The sequence below is a fragment of the Pleurodeles waltl genome, chromosome 4_1 (genome assembly GCF_031143425.1).
Source record: "Pleurodeles waltl isolate 20211129_DDA chromosome 4_1, aPleWal1.hap1.20221129, whole genome shotgun sequence".
Taxonomy (NCBI): Eukaryota; Metazoa; Chordata; class Amphibia; order Caudata; family Salamandridae; genus Pleurodeles; species Pleurodeles waltl.
In genome coordinates, this window is record NC_090442.1 from 733,720,622 (window position 1) to 733,742,640 (window position 22,019).

The following is a 22,019-nucleotide window of genomic DNA, read 5'->3' on the forward strand; positions in this document are numbered from 1 at the left end:
TATCCTCTGATAAGCCTAACTGCTCGACCACACTACCACAAATAGAGTATTAGTATTATCTATTATTGCCTCTGTCAAACCTCTTGGGGAACCCCTGGACTCTCTGCACACTATCTCTCACTTTGAGATAGTATAAACAGAGCCAGCTTCCTACAGTGGTGGTAAGATATTCATGAAGTGGGGGCACTGGTGCTGTATTTAGAGGCATGTTGGGCAAGGTTCAAAGTTCAATATGTCCCCTCGTGGTTATCCACTCCCTGGATTGGCCACTTTTGGTAGCTCGTGGGGTGGCCCTCTGCTATCTTTGTGGTGTAACCGTTGCTTATTTTGGCAGATTGTTCCCTTTTCCAGAGCCTGTCACTGCTTTTCCAGCTACCTGGTGACATTTTCTGGCCTCCTACACATTACCCGCCAAGCAGACCAAATTTAAAAGAGGGATGGGGTCTATCTCTTCTTTTAATTGCAGGCTAGAAAATATAAATTTGGCATCACTAAGATGTGGGTAGAAGGGCTCACACCCCTGGAACTATATGAGTATGTTTATAGTTTTCTACTGGGTGGTGTGCGCCAACCGTATTTAGGGTCAAGGGGGTTCCAGAAAGATGTCTTTCACACCCTACAAATGAGGGTTCTCCCTTCCGAGCTACAGGAGACAGGAAACAGTACATCATGCAGCCCCCTTCTATTGAGTGTCACCATTTTGACATGGTGCTTTATTGGAGCACAAGGGTAAATGGCTAGCACCGTTTTTACTCCTGGACAAGGGAAAGCAGTTTATTGAATGTAATCCACTTCCAAAGAGCGTCTAGAGCCACCAGAGAAAATATGATGCTGTTTACTAAATTCTGGCCCTTTCAATAAACGTCTGTTTGTAAAGTAGATGGGATTATCAAGAATATGCAAGTGACAAAGATTGTATTACTGGGCCAGAACCAACAAAATCTACAATACCCGGCACCACACCCACTCGCACACCTAGCAGCTGCTGACCACTCACCATACCACACTCACATGCATGCTACTCAGCACCCCCTCACTTCGGAAAAACACCACAGAAATATGTGACCTACGGCATGATCAAACACCAGCTGCTCTTCCTCACAGAAACCTGACTGAACCCAACCTCGGCATCAGACATTGCCTCAGCTATTCCCTCTGGACACAAGACTGCCAGGTGGAGTCACCATTGTCTTCAAGGAAACCTTCCCCTGCACCACAACAACAGAAACTATGACTAGCTACATAGAGCACCTTACCTACTAGTCATGAATCACAGCCAACTTCACCCTGTGCTGGACCTTCGTATACAGACCATCTGGACCTCCGCTTCAAGTTTGACGGTGAAATCATAGACTTTGTCCTTTCCTCATCACCTCCAGCACCTCAATCCTCCTAGGAGACCTGAATTTCCATGTAGAAGACCTCTAAGTCCCCTTTTCTTGAAAACCTCTGGATTCTCAGCTTCACACAACGTCACCGGACCCACAGACACCACCAGATGGCTCCTAGACCCCATTTTCTCCTCCTTCAAAAACATTGTTAATTGACAAGCCACCACCAGTCATCTGCTATGTCCACACCCTGGTTTGTTTTGGCATTCTCATCCCAAACCACAGAAGGCCTATCAGCACTAGACTGGCACATTGGAAACAGCACTCATCACCACAACAGACGAGATTCACATGTTCCTGGACAGTGGCGAGAAGGCAACCCTCATCCTACTGGACATCTCAGCAGCCTTCCAAAACATTATCTTACCCTTTCCTCATTGAACATCTCCATGAGGTAGGCATTGAAGAAGCTGCCTTCTGCTGGATCTGCTCATTCCCGATGGAAAGAATACAAGCAATCAACCTAGCACCGTATAATGCAGAAGCCTGGAACCTCATCTGTGTGATGCCGAAAGGGTCGCCCCTCAGTCATGCCTTCTTCAATACATACATGACTCTTCTAACCAACATCATTGGCACCCACCACATCAACATTCTCTTGTATGCCAGTGACACCAAACTCATAGTGTGCCTCAGAACAAAATACAGCAGTACGAGGAACAAGTTCAACACCTGCTTGACCGAAGTTGCCACCTCGATGAGGACCAATTGTATCAAGCTCAACACAGGCAAAACAGAAATAGTGTTCTTCTGAAAAAACACCTCTCCCTGGGACTACACCTAGTGGCTGGCCAAACTGGGACCAGCACCCACGCCCAGCTTCTACATCTGAAACCTCTGATTTGCAATTGACAATAAACTGGACATGTCTGCAAAAATCCTCCTCCTCACCCATAGGATGCTGAAAAAGGTCTTCAAATGACTCCCAAACAACACCTGCAAAATAATCGCTAACACCCTCATCACAAGTAAGCTGGACTATGGGAATGCCCTATCTGCCAGAGTCACAAACCAAACCATCTCACCAGAAGACTAGAAACCACCTAGAACGCAGCGCCAGTCTCATCTTCAACCTTCCACATAGAACACACATCACTCCACACCTCAGGTAGCTCCATTGGCTCCCGATTCCCAAATGTGCCTATTTCAAACTCCTCACCCACAAATACAAAGCACTGCACAACACAGGCCCTGCCTCCCTGAATAGCTGCATCTCTTTCCTCCAACCATCCAGACCACACTGCTTGGCCTGATTCCTAATTGCACACATCCCATTGCATACACAGAATCAGAGCCGGAGGGCAACTCTCCCACTTCACATCAGAGCTTCCTCCTTGCTTCTTGAGTTCCAAAAGAAGCTGAAGACTTGGCTCTTCAACTAACCCTCTACACGCTTCAAAGGCGGGCTCTACCCTGCTCATTGCCAGGATACTCTTATAGGTGATAGAGCAATCTAAAAATAAATTTAACATGACATAACTACAAACATAACCACATTTTGGTCAGCAACGTAGGAAAAAAGACATAGGGCCTCATTATGACCCTGGCGGCCGGCGGTACAATGGCGGTAACACCGCCAACAGGCTGGCGGTGTTCCACCAGTGTATTATGACCATGGCGCATTAGCCATGGCCATACCGCCGCCCCCTCCACTTGACTGCCAGGCTTCCGCCAGGCGGTCATAATCCCCAACCGTCAGCCTGTCCATGGTGGTAAACACCGCCATGGACAGGCTGGCGGTAAGCGGGACTCGGGGTGCCCCTGGGGGCCCCCGCACTGCCCATGCACTTGGCATTGGCAGTGCAGGGGCCCACAGGCACAGCACCATCATGCATTTCACTGCCCAAATTTCAGGCAGTGAAATGCGCGACGGGTGCTGCTGCACCCGCTGCACATCAACATTGCCCCTGGCTCTATTATGAGCCAGTTGCAAAGTTGATGTGACTATTCCGCTGGCCCAGTGGAAAAGTCATAATAGGGAACCACCAATACCGCCAGCACTGGCGGTAAAGTGGTGCCCACAGCTTTCTGCGGTCTTTTTGAAAGACCGCCGAAGTCGTAATGAGGGCCATAATGTCATCATATTGAAACCTTTCTGTACATGACTCTGCAACAGCACGCCCTTGACGTTAGGATCAATGAGACATCATAAGGACGGGAAAAAATATAGATGCGGTAAATGATGGATATAGATGCGGTAAATGACGGTGGTGGAACAGAAGAAAGGGCACAATCGTGTACAGCAAAATCAGAACATTACCCCAAAATGAAAGGATTTCTTAGATGCTATTCAGGATAGAGGATGCCACTTTGGAGAAAACCAGAAACAATTTTGCATTGCATAGTGTTGCAGAATTACATTATAGCTACAAGTGTGGAATTGTTTTGTATGTGTCATGACGTCACCAGGTGTTTAATCTAGTTACTGAGCATGGCCTGGTTTAGATTCTTACATATCCCACAGTCGTGACTCACGGAGATTCCTCAGGGCGGGGTGGGGAGTTGCACGGGGGGATTAATACATTTACATTTTAAAATAAAAACAATTTAAACGAACCTCCTCCGCTGCTCGCCACTCCTCTCTCCCACGTCATGGCTGCACGCAGGCACAGGCTCCCAGCCTGCTCTGCGGCCAATCCTGACGCTGCTCAAAGCAGCGTCAGGATTGGCTGGCAGTGCCCTGGCTGGGTGCTCCCAGACAGACTGGGAGCCTGTGCAGGCTCTCTGCAGCCCAGCAACTCTTCCCGAGACGGCCAGCCAAACATACATGCGCAGTGAGGGGGAGTGCTGTGTACTCCCCCTCAGTGCACGTCACCCCTGTGGCCCCACCCCTTTTTAAAAAAAGGGTAATAAACATAGTTTATTATCCTTTTCTTTGAAAGGTTTTGCAGCTGCCGCTGCTGGTAGGGGGTGACGCTCCTCCACCCTTATGCAGGAGCCGCCCCTGGTATCCCATACTTCTTCCAACTTTATCCGATCCTGTTCTGCAAATCACAATCTGCCAGGCAGTTACAGACAATAATATCACATCAGAAGTAAATATTGTCCTCTTTCAATTGCAGGGAATGCAAGGAGCACCTGGTGAGGAAGGTGAGAAGGTATGTCCATCAGACAATGATTTGGTGAGTGAGTAAGTGAGTGAGTGAGTGAGTCCAGTTTGATGATGCACACTGTAAACTAGAACAATTTGCAACTGTCACTATGCTTTTCAGCCCAAACTAAAAACAGCCTCAGAAAACAGCAAAAGTAGTATATTTTTTTCAAGTTGAAAGGTTTTTTATAAGTTTCGAGGAAATAAATATCTATGTAAGGTCGAACTTTGGGCAACCTACATGTCATGCAAAAGGTGTTGTTCTGGCTATTTGGATCATTTAGATCCTGAATGGGTCGCCCACCTGCCCTCCAGGTCAGCAAAGGCTATGCGCTCTGCTCCCTGGGCAGAGGACCACCCTTTATATTTAGAGATACCCACAGGTAGATGGGGATTTTCCTGCCTTCTTCCAGAGTCAGCACAGCAGCAGCTGTGCTGAATGCACAGAAGCTTTGCCGAAGTGGCTCATGGTTTGATGTGCCCACTCAACAAAGTTTTTTTGTTTTCAAGAAACAAACTTCCAAAGCAATTGTTTATTTTTTTTAAACAATAGATCAAATTATCAGACACAACGAGAGCTTATTCTCTGTGCATGAGGGCCATTGTGCATTCCCTACCAGGGATCTCTCATGCTTTGCATAGCCAGGTCGGGAAAATACATGACTGTCGCCCTGTACAAAGTAAGGTGAAACAACCATCACTTTGCCCTGATGGCTTTGTGGTGGACCGGCCATGAGGTTTTCTCTGAGGAGACGGTAGGGTTCCACCAGTATAAGCCGAGCGCTTCCCCTGACTTTAAATATAGTGGAGGCGAGCAAATTTACCTTGTCAGGAACATATCCAATTTACACTAAACTGTAAAAGAAACCCTATGTTGTCACATGGTACTGGTCTCACGGAAGTTCCCAAATGCCTTCACATTTTTGATGTTGTGGTTGCTTTCTTCATTAATCTCGGAACGATTTATGAGTATGCTCCAAAGTATTCTGCCCCTTGAAGAACATGACAATATTACTCATATCACTAAAAAACAGTGACCTTCATTATTTCCATCATAAACCTTGGCCTTACTTTCAACCTGTTCCAAAATATTTCCAACAACTAAATTCCGATTTTGTATCATTAAAAAATGCCCTTTGCGTGTTATTGCAGTAAATGCATTTACAAAGTCTCAGTATTTGATACTCACCAATTCCCTAGTTCTATATCTTTGTCTAATAGTTTGGTACAGTGCTTGTGAGGTGCTCACTGCTCAGTATGCATGTCATGTGTGGCCAGGATCGTGTTGTCTGTAAATCACAACTATTTTGGGGATGCTCCGTGGTCAATGAAAAATGAGTCACTACTTTCTTGCCTGTTAAGGAAGGTTCACCCCTCATTCTTCATCTCCATGGAAACCCTGCTGTGATTAATAGGAAGAACGGTCACCCCGCCTACATTTCCAGGTAATCAAGTTATGTTTTCCATGTAGATCAAGATATGTGCACCAATCCTCACGTAGCTCATCTCTTTGCCTTATTCATGTTCAACATCACCTGAGACAACATAATTTCTATTTTTAATTCAACTCATATTTGTTTTTAGGGTGAAATAGGAATGGGTAGTCCTGGTCCCAGAGGTCCCCGAGGGCTGCCCGGGCCAAGGGTAAGTCAATACAGCAATACACGTGAATTTATATTTGAGTAGCATATGATATTGTCATTAATGAATTTCAGTAACAGAAAATATCATAAGAACCAGCCTTCATCACATGATCAGAAGTGCTCCTCCCACCCTTCTACAGACTAGGGGCTGGCCTGGCCCCACTGTCTGGAATAGAGGCACCTCACTAGCGAGAGGAACCCACAGCCATTCTGAAACTATCAATACTAAAAAAAACTGCCAAACTGAAGTTTGTTCCCTTCTTTGTCAACAGGGCGATAATGGTGCACCTGGTTCCCCCGGCCAGATTGGAGCAATGGTAAGACCTGGGAGAGGGATAGTGTGGCTGTGTGATGCATATAAATCAGTGTTATGTGTCCCATGTTCTTGGAGATGCTGAAGGTCTATTGCTGGTGAGGGCTTGACTTACATTCAGGAGCTATAACAGATCAGTTTACACAGAGGAGGCCATAGGCATACAAGTGTGTCATATTTAGTGAAACATGTTTAACATGTATGTTCTTTTAGATTCTAAGTGATCCGTGGTTGCAAATTTCCAATGTAGAAATGTGCTAGTATTCTTGCAATCTATCTGGAATAAATTGTTTTTTGCTGTGAGCGTCCTTCTTTTTGAAACTACAAAATGCCAACGTCTGGTTCCCATTCTGAAGCTAACTTGTGCCCTGGGAAGTAGGAGCAAGCCTTACAAATTGCAGACCTATTTCTTACAAGCGTGTTTTAGCAAGTAGGCTAATCAAGGTACTTTCCAATATTTGAAGGTGAAAGGCCACCTTGGGGGTATGCAAAGTCACAGTCGGCCATTATACTATCAAATTCTAAACTTATGAGTATGTGTTCATAAGTTCCTTCACAAATAATTCCACGTGAAGTGACAATAGATGATTTGTTTCCCTATTCCAAGCTGACATTCCTTACAGAGCTGAAATAAAAATACAGTTTCGAAATGCTCCAGTACCAGAGGGCTAGAGAGAAATTGGCCACGTTCTGCTAATTGTGTTGAGCTAATCAATGCAAGCTAAATACAGGTCCGAGATAGGATGATTGTGATCGTTCATGCCACTCAACCACTGCCCCAAGGGACAATAGGGATGATTAATATTCCGAGTGTGAGTGGTAAAAGAAGTGTCATGCTGATAGCCATGACAGCTGTTCAGTTTCCTATTCACTGTCCTTCATTTTAAGCTTAGTTGGAGCTATTTGTTTATTGATTTCTTTTGGAGGTGTACTTAGTGATGTGTGGCATCTCACAGTTAATTTGGAACACTGTACAAGTCAAATGTAGGATCAACAATCTGTGTATTTGGTGCCCAGCCAGATGTAATACCCCATGATGTAGTGGAATAAAGTGACATACTGTCCTGTCTGAATAACTTATGGCCTGATTTAGAGTTTTGCAGAGGGGGTTACTTTGTCACAAATGTGATGGAGATCCCATCCGCCATATTACGATTCTATTATAGCCTATGGAAATTGTAATAAGACGTACAGGATATCTGTCACATTTTTAATGGAGTAACCTGTCCTTTAAACTCTGAATCAGGGCCTGATTTAGATATTTGCTGATGGGTTACTCGCTGGCGCGGCCCGTCCTTTTGGGCGGAGAGGCCACCCCCCCCACCTTTTGCACCTCATGAAGAGTGCCGGTCAGGTCATGCAGCCAGGAGCAGACATGCGCGATTTGTGCAGACTCCTGGCTGCCTGAGCTAAACTTTGCTGGGCTGAAGAGGTCACAGCTCCTGTGGGCGTGACCTCCACGGCTCAGCAAAGGTGCCTCGAGGCCCTCCCCCGGGAGACGAGGGAAGCGTCACCCATTGACTTCGACCTGGGCGCTTCAGGTATAAGCCCTGAAGCGCCCAGAGCGAGTTTCAATCAGTGACACCTCGTCACAGAGTGGGGTGGGATCAGCAGGCTCACTGACCCCATCCCACTCGGTGATGAAGTTGGGACTGCTGCCTTCCCTCATTGCCTGACCTAAGTTCAGCCAGTGAGGGAAGGCAGCAGTCCCAACCCTCCTGGGACCTCCGAGGCTGAAGGTAAGTGTGTGTGTGTGATTTTTTTTAATTAATGTTTGGTGGGTGCATGTATGTTTGAATGTTGATGAGTGTTGTTAATGGATGTGTGTGTGCGTGCGTGTGTGTGTGTGAAAGAATGAGTGAGTTTGCTTCCCGCACGCCCTCCTACCCCCTAAAACTGCTGGCCACCACCGGTTACTCGGTCACAACGGTGATGGATATCCCTTCCGCCAAAACATAAATCCCATTAGAACATTGGAATGCTGGGGGCTCCATTGAAAACAATGGAGTGCTGTGGGCTTTTACTGGCTGGTAAAAGCCCGCAGCGCCAACATTCCAATGTTCGCTTTGTTCACAGCAACAGCTGTGAACAAAGCCTCACGGAGCCCGAGGGGATTTTAATCCCCTCGGGCTCCGTGAACATTTTTTTTTTTTTAATAGAACATTCTGCCCTGAGTGGCAGAATGTTCTAATAGCCTTAGAACCCGCCGTAGCGGGCTCTACCGGCTATTAAAATCCCTCTCCCTTGTTAAATGCCCTCGCCTTCGGCTCGGGCATTTATCGCGGGGAGCGGGCCTTTAATAGCCGGTAGAGCCCGCTACAGTGGGTTCTAAGGCTATATTAGTTCCTGTGGGATTTAGTTTTCGGCGGACAGGATATCCGTCGCCATTGTGACAGAGTGACCCATCCGCCAATATCTAAATCAGGCCCTCAGTCTTTAATGCACAGGTAGTTTGATTCTGCTGTTTGTGAACTCGATCCGCCCTTGGAGCATGTAAATATCAACCCAACACAGTTGTACAATTCTACGCTCAGTCACTGGCAGATGCCTTGTGGGAGTTTGGGGCACGTGCTTTTACGCCTTCCCGTGTTCTAGCATTGTCTCAGAAATGAACTCGGCGAAACAATCGCGCAGAATAGCCTTAAGCAGATCATATTTTCAATGATTCTGACGTGCATTTTTTGAACTTTTCTTCACCTTTCTTGCTAATTTATTTTATTAAATGTAGCTGTGGTATTTTTAGCTGGATATGGAATCTTTCTCCGCCCCCTGGTGTTCTCTCGCATCCACACATCAATTGGTGAACTTTTGTGGTTTCCATAACAACTCTTACACTTTGCTCTTGTAGAAAGAGGATTTAAATTCCTCGTGTTATTATGTTCCGCGTAAACCGGTTCGCGTGGCGTGCGCTGGTCAGCGTCGCTAAATGGAGCAGAGGTTGATGTAATAATCCATCGAAATCACACGAGGAACTTTCAATACATGCCACTTTTTTTTTATCCTTTCCTTGAAGCGGTTACTGGGGAGTGAGACAGAGCTGCCCGGCCTGTCGTGTTCCTTCCTGGTGGTGGCTGGTGTTAGCGAATGAGCCAGGAGTCCTTGCACACACTGACACCATTTGTGATTTGTGGCGCATTGGTTTTCTAGGTCTCCCGCAATTCGATCCCCTGGTTTCGGGTGTTATTTTAGTAACAGAGTGCTGCGATATTCTCAGATTGTTCAAATGTTAGCTTATAGGCAACCGCAACAAACACAGTTCCTCCGCACATCAACCCAGCTATGGAGACAACGCACTGTGTGTCATGTCCTTGTGATAGGGTGTGTGTATGGCGATTGGCAACGAGGGATGCTCTTCCTTCTGCTTGTGAGAAGATTGGCGTTAACAGTGCTAATTTGAGGAGGGGCTGTAGGATGCGAGTGTTGCGAGACCAGAGAGCGCGTGCTGCTGTGGAGGAATAGCGAAGGGCCTTGTGTCACTGACTGACGTGTCTTCTTTCTCTGCAGGGCTTCAAGGGGCTCCCAGGGGTCAAAGGCGAGAAGGTAAGGATATTGTATGATTGGAAACTGCTGCCACGTATGGCATGAAGCAGGAATATACATTTATGTATTGACGTTCTTTAAGCCTGCTCTGCCATCGAGTCGTTTTAGTAGTAATCTGTATTTTCTGTATTTGTAGTCCCTCGAGACAATTCAGTCTGTAGTGCAGTGCGGTGTGTGCACGCGCGCGCGCTGTATAAAGTATTTAGGGCCAGATGTAGCAAGCAGTTTTGCCCATTCTGTGTCTATGGGAAAATGTGTTCGTATATATGGCCCTTTATGCTTCAATGGCAAGTCTGCTATGGAAGATGTGTTAAGAAACACTACGACTTCATTTCGAAGAAAAAAAGCAACAAGAACAGAGCTAGCCACGGGCCACGCTGACGTGGCTCTATTTTGACGAATTCCCAAAATGAAGGAAACCTACTTCCCTCAGACAATTAGAGGAAATTTAGCAAAACATGAACAGCAGAAAAGGAGAGAAGAACATTGCATCCGGAACAGGAAATGGTCAAAGGGCCGCGCATAACGGAGAGAGGCTAGAAGGAAGAGGTCCTAGGGCATGTGTAAGGGTAGAGGTACTGGAGAATAGGTATGGAAAAGATACTAGAGTATTAGTGGTGGTTTTGTACTTGGGTGTAGGTAGTGGTCATATAGCATAGATCGCACTAGGTGTCAGGGCACAGATTCTATAGTATAGGCAGGGTGAGAGAGACTTGGTTAGAGGTAGGGGCAGAGTTACTGCAGTATAGGATGGGAAAAGGCAGTAGTGTATTACTGAAAGTATTTTATTTGGGTATACATAAAGGTACTAAAGAATACGTCACAGTAGAGGTATCCAGGTATTGGTCTGATACAGGTAGAATGGCATTGAAAGGGTTAGGGAGACTTGGGTACAGGAAAGGGCAAAGTTACCACAATATAGGTGGAGGAGGGTCTATGACGTGTATGACACTACAACAAATGTCATTACAATGCAATGCCTTTACCACACATTACCTTTACCACACAAGTCATTACAGCACGTATGCTTTAAAATGCATGCCTCTACAACAAGATAGTAAGTATTTATCAGGTAAGTGAAACCACATATATATATATATATATTAGTGATGGCCACTAGGTAGTTATAGCTAGGACCATGTTTCCATAGACAAAGCATTTTTTGTGACTTGCCTATATCTTTGATGCTATTTGACGAATCTTCACAAAATTTTCCCAAATAAGTGTTGCAGTGATTCTTGTTGCTCACAGAAAGTTTTGAGGTAATTCGTCAAGCAGAGTTAGAGAAAAACCGGGTGCCAAAAAAGTTGCATTTCCCATGTTAATTCCCATAGAACCTTTAGACACGACTACAGCCCGAACCGCTGGATGGAATCACACTAAACTGTCAGAAAGCTAGCTTTCGGTATGCAGATTGTGTTTTCACTGATTTGGTGTAAATCTGTTCAGTAGAGTTTGAGAAATTAAAAGGAAATCAAATTTGTATATCTCTGGCTGCGGCAACTTTGCAGTTATTTTGTGAATATTTTGTGGAAATTTATGAATTTTCTCAAATGCTCATGCGAAAAGAAATGCTAAAATTGGCTGACCGCAACCTGACTAGAAAGTTGTGGCTCCCATTGTATTTAATAGGACACAGTCCCCGGAGGTCAAAATGCTAATTGAAAGTGGCATTAGGGGTTAGGATGAAGGTACCCTGACCCCAGGGGTGTGAAATAGATGTGTTTTAGGGGCAAATTATGGGTTTAAAATAATTTTGCATCACCAAGCATGATATTTGTAAGAATTCGCAAATTATTAGCAAAATATTTGCGAACGTGAAACATTTTGAAAGAAAACCAGACTCATTCATACACTAATTCATTCACTCATACATGCACTCAGAGACTCATTCACCCACTCAGACCCACTCATAGACTCACACATGCACTTTCAAACCCACTCACATGCTCACGCATCCACTCACAGATCCACTCAGAGAGACAGACCCTGTGATCAACCTGTGTTGTGCATGGCCAAAGGCTGTGGGTGGCTCAGGGTTGGGTGGTTATAAGGATTGGCTGCAAGGCCTGGCTGCAGGCTAGGCCTTACGATCAACCCCTGCTGTGCACGGCCTTTGGTCGTGCACGGCGTGAGTTGCAATACGTATAGTAATTAAAATTACTTTATGTTAAAAAAATCATAGAAATTCACGGAAAAAAACAAAGGTTACAGGAACGTTATAGTTAGGTTCTGAATTTACTCCTACAAAACCATAGAAATTCAGCCGTTATAGTTGGAGTTCTTTCAAGTAACTATAACTTACACCCTAAGGTACCTATAACCCACACCTTCCCCATGCGCAGCTAATTACTCCACATATTATATCATTAATGAGATCTTGTATTGCATCTTTGATATTATCATTGCAACTTTTGCAATAAAAGTATTGATACCAAAACTGTGCATGAAAAAGGCGCAAGTTGAAGTTACCTTACTGTGCGAGTTGTAGTTACTTGAATGAACTTTAATTATAACTCCTGAGTTTCTATGGTTTTGTACAAGTAAATTCAGAACCTAACTATAACATCCCTGTAACCTTTTTTTTTTCAGTGATATAAATATACATATTTTCTTTGGAAAAAACAAAGGTTACTGGGATGTTATAGCTAGAAAATATATATTTTTTTAAAACATAGAAATTCACTTTAAAAAATCAAAGGTTATAGGAATGTTATAGTTAGGCTCACATTTCAAACGTACAAAACAATAGAAATTTAGCTGTTATATTTTGAGTTATTTCAAGTAACTATAGCTTGCATCCCCACCATGCACAGTTTTCTCCTCCATATTTTAACGCAAATATTACATTGATATTATCAATGATGTTATCAAAGATGTCATGAGTGTGGTAATATGTGGGGTAATTAGCAGTGCATGATGAGGGCGCAAGTCATAGTTACCTCGGCTGTGCATTGTGGGAGTTGGTTGCAAGGCCTGGAGGCTAAGCCCTGCACCCAAACCCCTATAACCACCCAACCCCACACCATGAATGGCCTGCGGATTTGCGCGGCGGATGTTGACCGCAGGACCTAGCCTGCAGCAAGATCATAAAGTGCTTCTTTGTTTGGTGGAGGTGTCGTCATATTCCTGGGCATCAAATATGTGTCTCCAAAATTGGCAGGAATCCTGCTTGGGGGTCCTTTTAGTAAGCTGTCCATCTTCCTGTGAAAATGGGGAGAAGACGTTGCATATCACTAATGTATATGGGGCAGGCCAAAGGGTCAAGGTCTCTAGGCCATTTTCCATACTGGTAGTTTTTAAAAGGGATAACACAATCTCTAGTCTCAGCAGCAGATGACAAGAAAAAACCCGCTTGTCACAGTGACTACATGAGATATTGCGCTAGAAAAAAGCGAGGATGCAAACACTCCGTCAAGGATTACAGAACATTTTTCACAATGGAAATGCAGAGAAAATACACTTGATTTGCCTTGACCATATGCAATACATTAGGATGATTACTATTTCACAAAAGTGAAACTTCAACTTGGGCACCTGCTTTGTTTATATCTGTAAGTGCTTCCTATTGAGGTTTACTTTCTGTAAAATGAGCATCGTGTTAAAATAAATCCTGCCCTGCGTATGTTTCTAGGATGGGCAGGATTCATTATTTCTTTTATAAGTGTCAGGGACCATTGGGGGAGCCTCAAGGCCCCTGTGGTCCAAGCCGGCACCTGTCTCCTGCGGCACACAGGGAGCTGCTGGAAAGCAGCTCCCTGAGTGCCGGAGCAAATCTTTCATCTCTTTCCCTGCCCACATGTCTGCGGCCAGGGAAGGTGATGAAAACTCTGCTTCCAGCAAGCAGGAGCATTTTGACAGCACCTGCTTGCTGGAAGCAGAGTGTTTGCTTTTGTTTGGTGGGAGCTGTCACAGCTCCCGCCAGGCAAAAGCAAACAGCTATCCCCAGAGGGTGGGCACCTCGAGAGAGAGCACGAGCCAGCCCTAGGAAGTGGTGGTTTCCAGGGCCACATGTGGCTCCAGGAGGGGGAAGCATATCCCCTCTCCTTTGCTCTGCTTTGGCTGGTCCCAGGGAAGTTGTAGTCCTCGAGGGGGTGTGTCGCCCAAGAGTGGGGTCCTGTGGCCCTTCTCCTTCTTTAAAAAAAATAATTGGGGAAGTGGTGATCCCTTGGGCCCGGGGGGTCCGCACACCCCCTGCATCATTTTATAGTCAAAAACCTAGGGAGGAGGTGGTGCCTCGGAGGTCCATGCTGTAGGAAGCTGTCTCTGTATATACTATATCAAAATGAGATATAATGTGCACAGAGTCCAGGGGTTCCCCAGAGGCTTAACAGAGGCTAAAGTAGATAATACTAATGCTCTCCTTTGTGGTAGTTTGGTTGAGCAGTTAGGCTTATCAGAGTGTAGTGCAAAGCCTTTGTTGTACACACACAGTCAGGAAATGAGGCACACACTCAATGACTAACTCCAGGCCAATGTATTTATATGGGAAAAATATATTTGTTAGTTTATATCTAGAACCAAAAGATTCTCGTTGTAGGTAAGTGCAGTTGTAAGTATGTATCAAGCATATGTATCAAATGTAAGTTGTTTAGGTTTAGCAAATAAAACAGTTTACAGGCAAGTAAAACTTTTCCCTTTCATAACTTGACAGTGCAATTTCAGATCAGTCCTAGGGGGGAAAAAGTGTTAGTGCCGTTTTGAAGAACTCAACTTACAGTTCCTGTCTCCTGGGGTTAGGATGTCCACTGGTCAAGGTTCAAGATGACCCCAAACATACACCACCAGCACACAGGGCTGGCCGAGTGCGGAGGTCAAAGTTGATGTTAGATTTAGAATGGGATCCTATGGACTCTGAGGGCACTCGGAAAAAGATCTGCTTACACCTGTGACTTTGCAGGGTAGACCTGGGGGGGTTTAAGTGAGCACCGGGGAGCGGTTTGCACAGATTAGCATTAAACACACACCCTCAGCGGCACAGGGGCAGTCGGGTGCAGGGTGCAAACACAGCATGGAGCTCCCAACGCTTTTCAATAAGTGAACCCCGGGGGTCACAAAGATGCTGTAGGTTGGGTCCAGGGGGTTGGTTCCGTAAAACCAAAGGCTGGGCAAGTAGGAGGGCCGCCTGCTGAACGTTGCTGGACCATCGGTCGGATTCCCAAAGGCCAGGGGGCTGTGGGTGCAGAGTGTTTTTTTGGGCGTTGAGTATCTTCATCTGGTTGTTTCGCAGTCAGGGGGCTCCTCTGGATTTAGGCTGCAGGCCTTGTGCCCTCGTGTTGGCCAGGAGGGGTCAACCCAGGGTGGACACAAAGTCACAATCACCTGGGGACCTGCTCTGGACAGGTGGGCCACCTGGACTCCGGCCGTGGGCGTCGGGTGCAGAGTGGGCAGGACTCAAAGATCCAGGCCAGTTCTGGAGTCTTTCTTGGAGTTTCTTGTGGACATGGCCACTGGCCTCGGAAGTGTTTGGTTCTCTGGTGGGCAGGGAGTCCTTTGTAGCGGTCACTGGTCATGCAGGATGCCTCTCCTTTTTGTATCAGGGCTTCTGAATCTGCAGACAGGCTGGAAGGGCTGGGTCCAAGTCAGTTGGTGTAGGAAAGTGCCACTGTTGGCATGGTTACCCCTCCCCCCACTGTTTGCCTAGTGTTGATGGCAACTTTGATTGAAAGTGTGCTGGGATCCTGCTAACCAGGCCCCAGCACCAGTGTTCTTTCCCCAAATCTGTACCTTTGTTTCCACAATTGACACACCCTTGGCACACAGTTAAGTCCCCTGTAAAAGGTACCCATGATACCAAGGGCCCTGTGGCTGGGTAAGGTCCTCACGGGCTGCAGCATGTATTATGCGACCCTAGAGGACCCCTCACCAAGCACATATGCACTGCCCTTGCAACTTGTGAGTGCTGGTGGGGAGAAAAAAGCTAAGTGGACATGGCACCCCTCTCAGGGTGGAATGCCCACAAACCACTGTCTGTGGCATAGGTAAGACACCCCTCTAGCAGGCCTTACAGCCCTAAGGCAGGTTGCACTATACCCCAGGGAATAGCTACATGAGCAATACGCCCCTACAGTGTCTATGTCTATTCTTAGACATTGTAAGTGCAGTGTTTCCATATTGAGTATATGGTCTGGGAGTTTGTCATTACAAACTCCACAGCTCCAATATTGGCTTCACTGAATACTGGGCAGTTTGATATCAAACTTCTCAGCACAATAAACTCCCACTGGTGCCAGTGTGGGATTTATTGAAGAATGCACACAGAGAGCATCTTAGAGATGCCCCCTGGATGTTAACCAAACTGCTAGTTTAGGACTGACCAGTCTGTATCAGCCTGCCACTTTCAGACAAGTTTCTGACCACATGGGGTGAGTGCCTTTGTGCACTCTGTGACTAGGAACAAAGCCTGTCCTGTGTGGAGGTGCCTTACACTTCTCCCTGCAGGAACTGTAACACCTTGCGGTGAGCCTCAAAGGCTCAAGCCTCGTATTACAGTGCCCCAGGGCACTCCAACTATTGGAGTTGCAAGCGCCGGGACAAAGCCCCACTTTTGCCAGCAAGTCCGACGGGAAAATTAGGAAAAACAGGGAGGAGTGACACCCTAGCAAGGACCACTCCTAAGATGTCCAGAGCTGAGGTGACCCCCTCCCTGCAGAATCCTCCATCTTGGTTTGGAGGACAAGGACCAATAGGGTTAGGTTTGTGACCCCTCCCCAAAGGGGACTCTGACTTCTGTAACGCCCCTAACACTTGTATTTAAGGGCTTCCCTGAACTCAGCTTACCAGATTCCTGGGGACCTGATAAGAAGAAGAAGGACTGCATAGTTGAAACCCCCAGCAGAGAAGAAGGAAGACGACACTGATTTGGCCCCAGGCTTACCGGCCTGTCTCTTCCTTCAAAGAACCTGCAAAAGAACAGCGACGCATCCAGCGGGACCAGCGACCTCTGCTAAGCTCCAGAGGACTGCCCTACATTCAAAAGGACCAAGAACTCCAGTGGAGAGCGGCCCTGTCCAATAAGAAACAACAACTAAGGACTCCCACCTCACTCCGAATGCGTGAGTCCTAACCACTCTGCACCCGACGCCTCCGGCCATGACCAGGTACTCCAACCAGCTGAAGAGGATCCCCAGGTGATTCCAAACAAGTACCCAACCTGGGTTGACCTCTTCACCCCTCTATGACAACTCCTGCAGAGGGAATCCCGAGGACCCCCCCTGACCGTGAAAACTCCGGACGATGATCTCCTACGCCTAAAGACACACTGCACCCGCAGCCCCCAGGCCTTAGAGAACCCGACCTCTGGTGCAGCAATGTTCAGCAGCCAGCCAACCTCCCTGTCTAGCCTGTGGTTTGCCCGAGACGAACCCTTGGACCTCACCTGCAGCCTCTGAGTGACCCCCGGGGTTCCCTCATAGAGAATCATTGGAGATCCGAAATCTTGTTTGCACCCTTCACCCGACTGCTCCAGTGCCGCTGAGGGTGTATCAGCATCAGGATCTGAAACCGAGTGCCCCTGTCTCCATAGGAGCCCATGTTAATTTTGCCTACACTTTGACCTCTGCACCCGGCCAGCCCCATGTTGCTGGTGGTGGGTGTTTGTGTTTAACTGGAATCCCAACCTGTGGACTTCGTAACCCCCAGAGACTGGAACTGTAAGTTTAGTACTTACCTAGCAAATTGATCTAACTTTTCTTCCCCACAGGAAATGTTTCTGAAAATTGCACTGTCAAGTTTTAAAACAGATTATTGCCAATATTTCAAAAACTGTATAACTTATCGATTTCAAACAAAGTACTGTTGATACATCTGTGAAATGCGAATCTATTGAAGTACTTACCTGTAACTTGAATCTTGTGGTTCTAAAAATAAATTAAGAAAATATATTTTTGCTATATAAAAACCATTGGTCTGGAGTTAAATCCTTGAGAGTGTGCTTCTTCTGATGTCTGTGTGTGTACAACAAATGCTTTGCACTACCCTCTGGTAAGACTAACTGCTCGACCACACTACCACAAAAGAGAACATTAATATTATCTACTTTAGACTCTGTTAAGCCTCTGGGGAACCCCTGGACTCTGTGCACACTATGGGGCATATTTATACTCTGTTTGCGCCGAATGTGCGTCAAAACTTTTGACGCACAATCGGCGCAAACCCTGCCCCATATTTATACTTTGACGCCCGACCCCGCGGGCGTCAAAATTCCAACATGTGCGTCATTTTTTGGAAGGGGGAACCAGCCTTGCGTTAATTATATGCAAGGTAGGCGTTCCCTTCCAAAAAATGACCTTAAGGCCTGTGCCCCTTATTTATACTCTGGTGTCATTTTGACGCACAGGAGGGGGTGGGCCTTAAAAAACGGAGCACAGCCTGATGTGTGCCGTTTTTTAACGCCTGGGTCAGGGCAGGCGTTAAGGGACCTGTGGGCTCGGAAGGAGCCCAGAGGTGCCCTTCCCTGCCCCCAGGGACACCCCCTGCCACCCTTGCCCACCCCAGGAGGACACCCAATGATGGAGGGACCCATCCCAGGGAAGTAAAGGTAAGTTCGGGTAAGTATTTTTTTCTGATTTATTTTGTGGCGTGGGGGGCCTGATTTAGGCCCCCCTACATGCCACTATGCCCAATGGCCATGCCCAGGGGACATAAGTCCCCTGGGCATGGCCATTGGGCAAGGGGGCATGACTCCTGTCTTTGCTAAGACAGGAGTCATGTCAATGGAGGTTGGGCGTAAAAAAAAAATGGCGCAAATCCGGTTTGAGGCCTGAATTTTGCCTCAGACCTGACTTGCACCATTTTTTGACGCACAACCCCCATTTTCCCATACGCCGGCGCTGCCTGGTGAGAGTCATTTTTTTTTACGCACACCAGTCCGCAGCGCCGGCTAACGTCATTCCATAAATAAGGCGCCTGCATGGCGCGTTGGAATGGCGTTAGCCGGCAGTAAACTTTTTGACGCACAACTGCGTTGGCGCAGTTGTGCGTCAAAAAGTATAAATATGGGCCTATATCTAATTTTGGTATAGTATATACAGAGCCAGCTTCCTACAGTTGGTGTCTGCAGTCTTCTCTGCTGGGGTCAGTTTTGCAGTCCTTCTTCTTGCTTCTTTCTTCTTTTCTTCTTGAGGTCGCCAGGAATCTGGTGAGCTAGGTTCAGAGGTGCCCTTAAATCCTAGAAATAAGGGTATAACAGGGGTCAGAGGGCAGTAGCCAATGGCTACAGTCCTTGAGGGTGGCTACACCCTTCCTGTGCCTACTCCCTTTGGGAGGGGGCACATTCCTAACACTATTGGTCTCCGGTCCTCTAAACTAAGATGGAGGATTCTGCAGGAAGGGGGTCACTTCAGCTCTAGACGCTTTAGGGGTGGTCCTAGCTGGGGTGTTCCATCCTCCCTGTTATACTTAATTTTCCTGCTGGACTGGCTGCCAAAAGTGGGGCTTCGTGGGGGGAGTGCATCTTCACTAGGTGGAGTGCCCTGGGGCACGGTAACAGGGGTCCTGAGCCTTTGAAGCTCACCGCCAAGTGTTACAGTTCCTGCAGGGGGGGAGGTGTGAAGCACCTCCACCCTGACCAGGCTTTCTTTCTGATTCTAGAGGGCACAAAGACCCTCACCCCATGGAGTAAGAAACTCGGCTTTTAGTGGCAGGCTGGCACAGACTAGTCAGCCTTACACTAAAGGGTTGGATAAAATACAGGGAGCATCTCTAAGATGCCCTCTGGGTGCATTTTACAATACATCCAACACTGGCATCAATGTGGGTTCATTGTGCTGAGATGTTTGATACCAAACTTCCCAGCCTTCAGTGAAGCCATCATGGAACTGTGCAGTTCGTAATCACGAACTCCCAGCCCATATACTTAATATAGCCATATTGCACTTACAATGTCTAAGAATGGACTTAGACACTGAAGGGGCATATTGCTCATGCAGCTATGTCCTCACCTGCGGAGTAGTGCACCCTGCCTTAAAACTGTAAGGCCTGCTAGAGGGGTGACTTACCTATGCCATAGGCAGTGGTTGGTGGGCATGGCACCCTGAGAGGGATGCCATGTCGACTTTATGTTTCTCTCCCCACCAGCACATGCAATCTGCAATGGCAGTGTGCATGTGCTTGGTAAGGGGTCCCTTAGGGTCACACAATACATGCTGCAGCCCTTAGGGACCCTCCCTTGTTATAGAGCCCTTGGTACCACTGGTACCTTTTACAAGGGTACAGTTTTAGGGAAAGAACACTGGTCCTGGATAGCAGGATCCCAGCGCACTCTCAGTCAAGCCAGCATCAATATCAGGCAAAAAGTGGAGGGGGGTAACCATGCCAAAAGGGGAGCTTTCCTACAAAATCCCACCCCAAACGAAAGAGGATGAGACTAACCTTTCCCAAGAGAGTCTTCATTGTCTAAGTGGAAGAACCTGGAAAATCCATCTGCATTGGCATGGGCAGTGCCAGGTCTATGTTCCACTGAAAAGTCCATCCCCTGTGGGGAGATGGACCACCTCAAATGTTTAGGGTTCTCATCTTTTGTAGGAAGCAGGCCTGGTGTGTGGTGGGTACCTAAGGGACTTATATCTTATACCAGGTCCAGGTATCCCCTATTAGTGTAGGGTAGGCAGTGTGTAGAAGCCAGGCTCTCTAGAGGTAGCTGTGGGTGAGCAGCCAAGGCTTATCTAGGAGACATGCAAAGCTCATGCAATACCACTGTAGTCACACAGCATTTATACACATGAACGAAATCACTCAGTGTCACACAAATAAAGGTACTTTATTTTAGTGACACAATTACCAAATAGTACTACAGAGGCAACCCTCCAATAGGAGGTAATTAACACACTAGATATGTACACTAAGAATCGGAAATAGGCATAAATAGCAAAAGAAAACAGTGCAATAGCAAATAGTGACCCTAGGGGGAGCCCAAGCCATATAACAAAAAATTGGAATGTGAATGCAGGACCCCCACCTAGGTAAGTGGAATGTGTAGAGGGGAGCTGGGGGTACTAGGAAACCCCAAAGGTAAGTACGACATTGCCCCCCCAGTGACCAGGAAGAAAGTAGTAAGTTACTGGATTTTCCCAAAACCACCCAAAAGGAAGGGAAAGAAGAAAATGTAACACCCAGACAAGACTGCAAGAAACCAGTGGTGGATTCATGAAGAGGAAGACATGTGGAAGAAGGGGCTCCAATTCCAGAAGTCACTGAAAAGTCCAGGGGGAGCAGGTGCTACTACCCATCCAGCTGAGGTTGCAGGAGTTGGTCAATGGTAGGATGAAGACGGTCAGAAATGCAGCCCTGGAGCATGTGAAGAGTTCCTGGAGGATGCAGTAGATGTCCCATGCTGGATGGATGATTGCAGTCCATCAGTGGTGTGGAAAGGCCACCAACAAGCCTTTGCAAAGGCAGAAGTCGCTGTGAAGCACAAGTGAAGGTGCTGTGGACCAGGAAGGTCCAGGAGGACTCAACCCATGAGGGGACTCCTAGAGGGACCCTCAGCAAGGCAGAGAGTCCACCGAAGAAAAGGCATCCATCACAGGAGTCCCACTCAGAGAGGAACCAGGAGTCACAGAGGAGCCCATGCAACACAACTGGTGAAGCGTCTCACACAGTAGGAGAAGCACACAGAGGGCTGTGCATTGCAGGAAGGAGTGGTGGGGGATGGGGCTACAAAGAGCCTGAAGATCCCTTGGAGGAGATGGCAACAAGCCTTGGTAGCTGCAAGAGATGCTGTGCAAAGGATTACTGTTCATGTGGGAAGGCAAAGGCTTACCTCCACGAAAGTTGGCCAGCTAGCAGAGAGAACCAAGAGGACTACTCTGGACTACCACCCGTGATGCAATATCCATATAGTTCAGGATGAGAGGAGGTCCACTCAGCCAGGCTTCGTTGCAGTTGGTGCCTGCAGATGCAGGGGAGTGACTCCTGCACTCCAAGGGAGATTTCTTCTTCCTTATCAAGCAGACTGAAGACTTGCCACCCTCAGAGGATGCACAGCTGGGGAAATGTAGCATCAGATGGAATGAGCCATGGAAACAATGTTGCAAACAGCG

At 47.0% G+C, this 22,019-nt stretch overlaps 1 protein-coding gene across 1 annotated transcript in view; it reads left to right on the forward strand.

The window, feature by feature from the left end:
* LOC138288093 (collagen alpha-1(VII) chain-like) overlaps nucleotides 1-22,019 on the forward strand; it is a 963,348-nt gene that overhangs the window by 693,604 nt on the left and 247,725 nt on the right. The window contains exons 79-82 of the mRNA XM_069229319.1: nucleotides 4,454-4,489; nucleotides 6,067-6,126; nucleotides 6,398-6,442; nucleotides 9,943-9,978. Of these exons, the coding sequence (XP_069085420.1) occupies nucleotides 4,454-4,489; nucleotides 6,067-6,126; nucleotides 6,398-6,442; nucleotides 9,943-9,978 (177 nt within the window). The remainder of the gene's footprint in view (nucleotides 1-4,453; nucleotides 4,490-6,066; nucleotides 6,127-6,397; nucleotides 6,443-9,942; nucleotides 9,979-22,019) is intronic.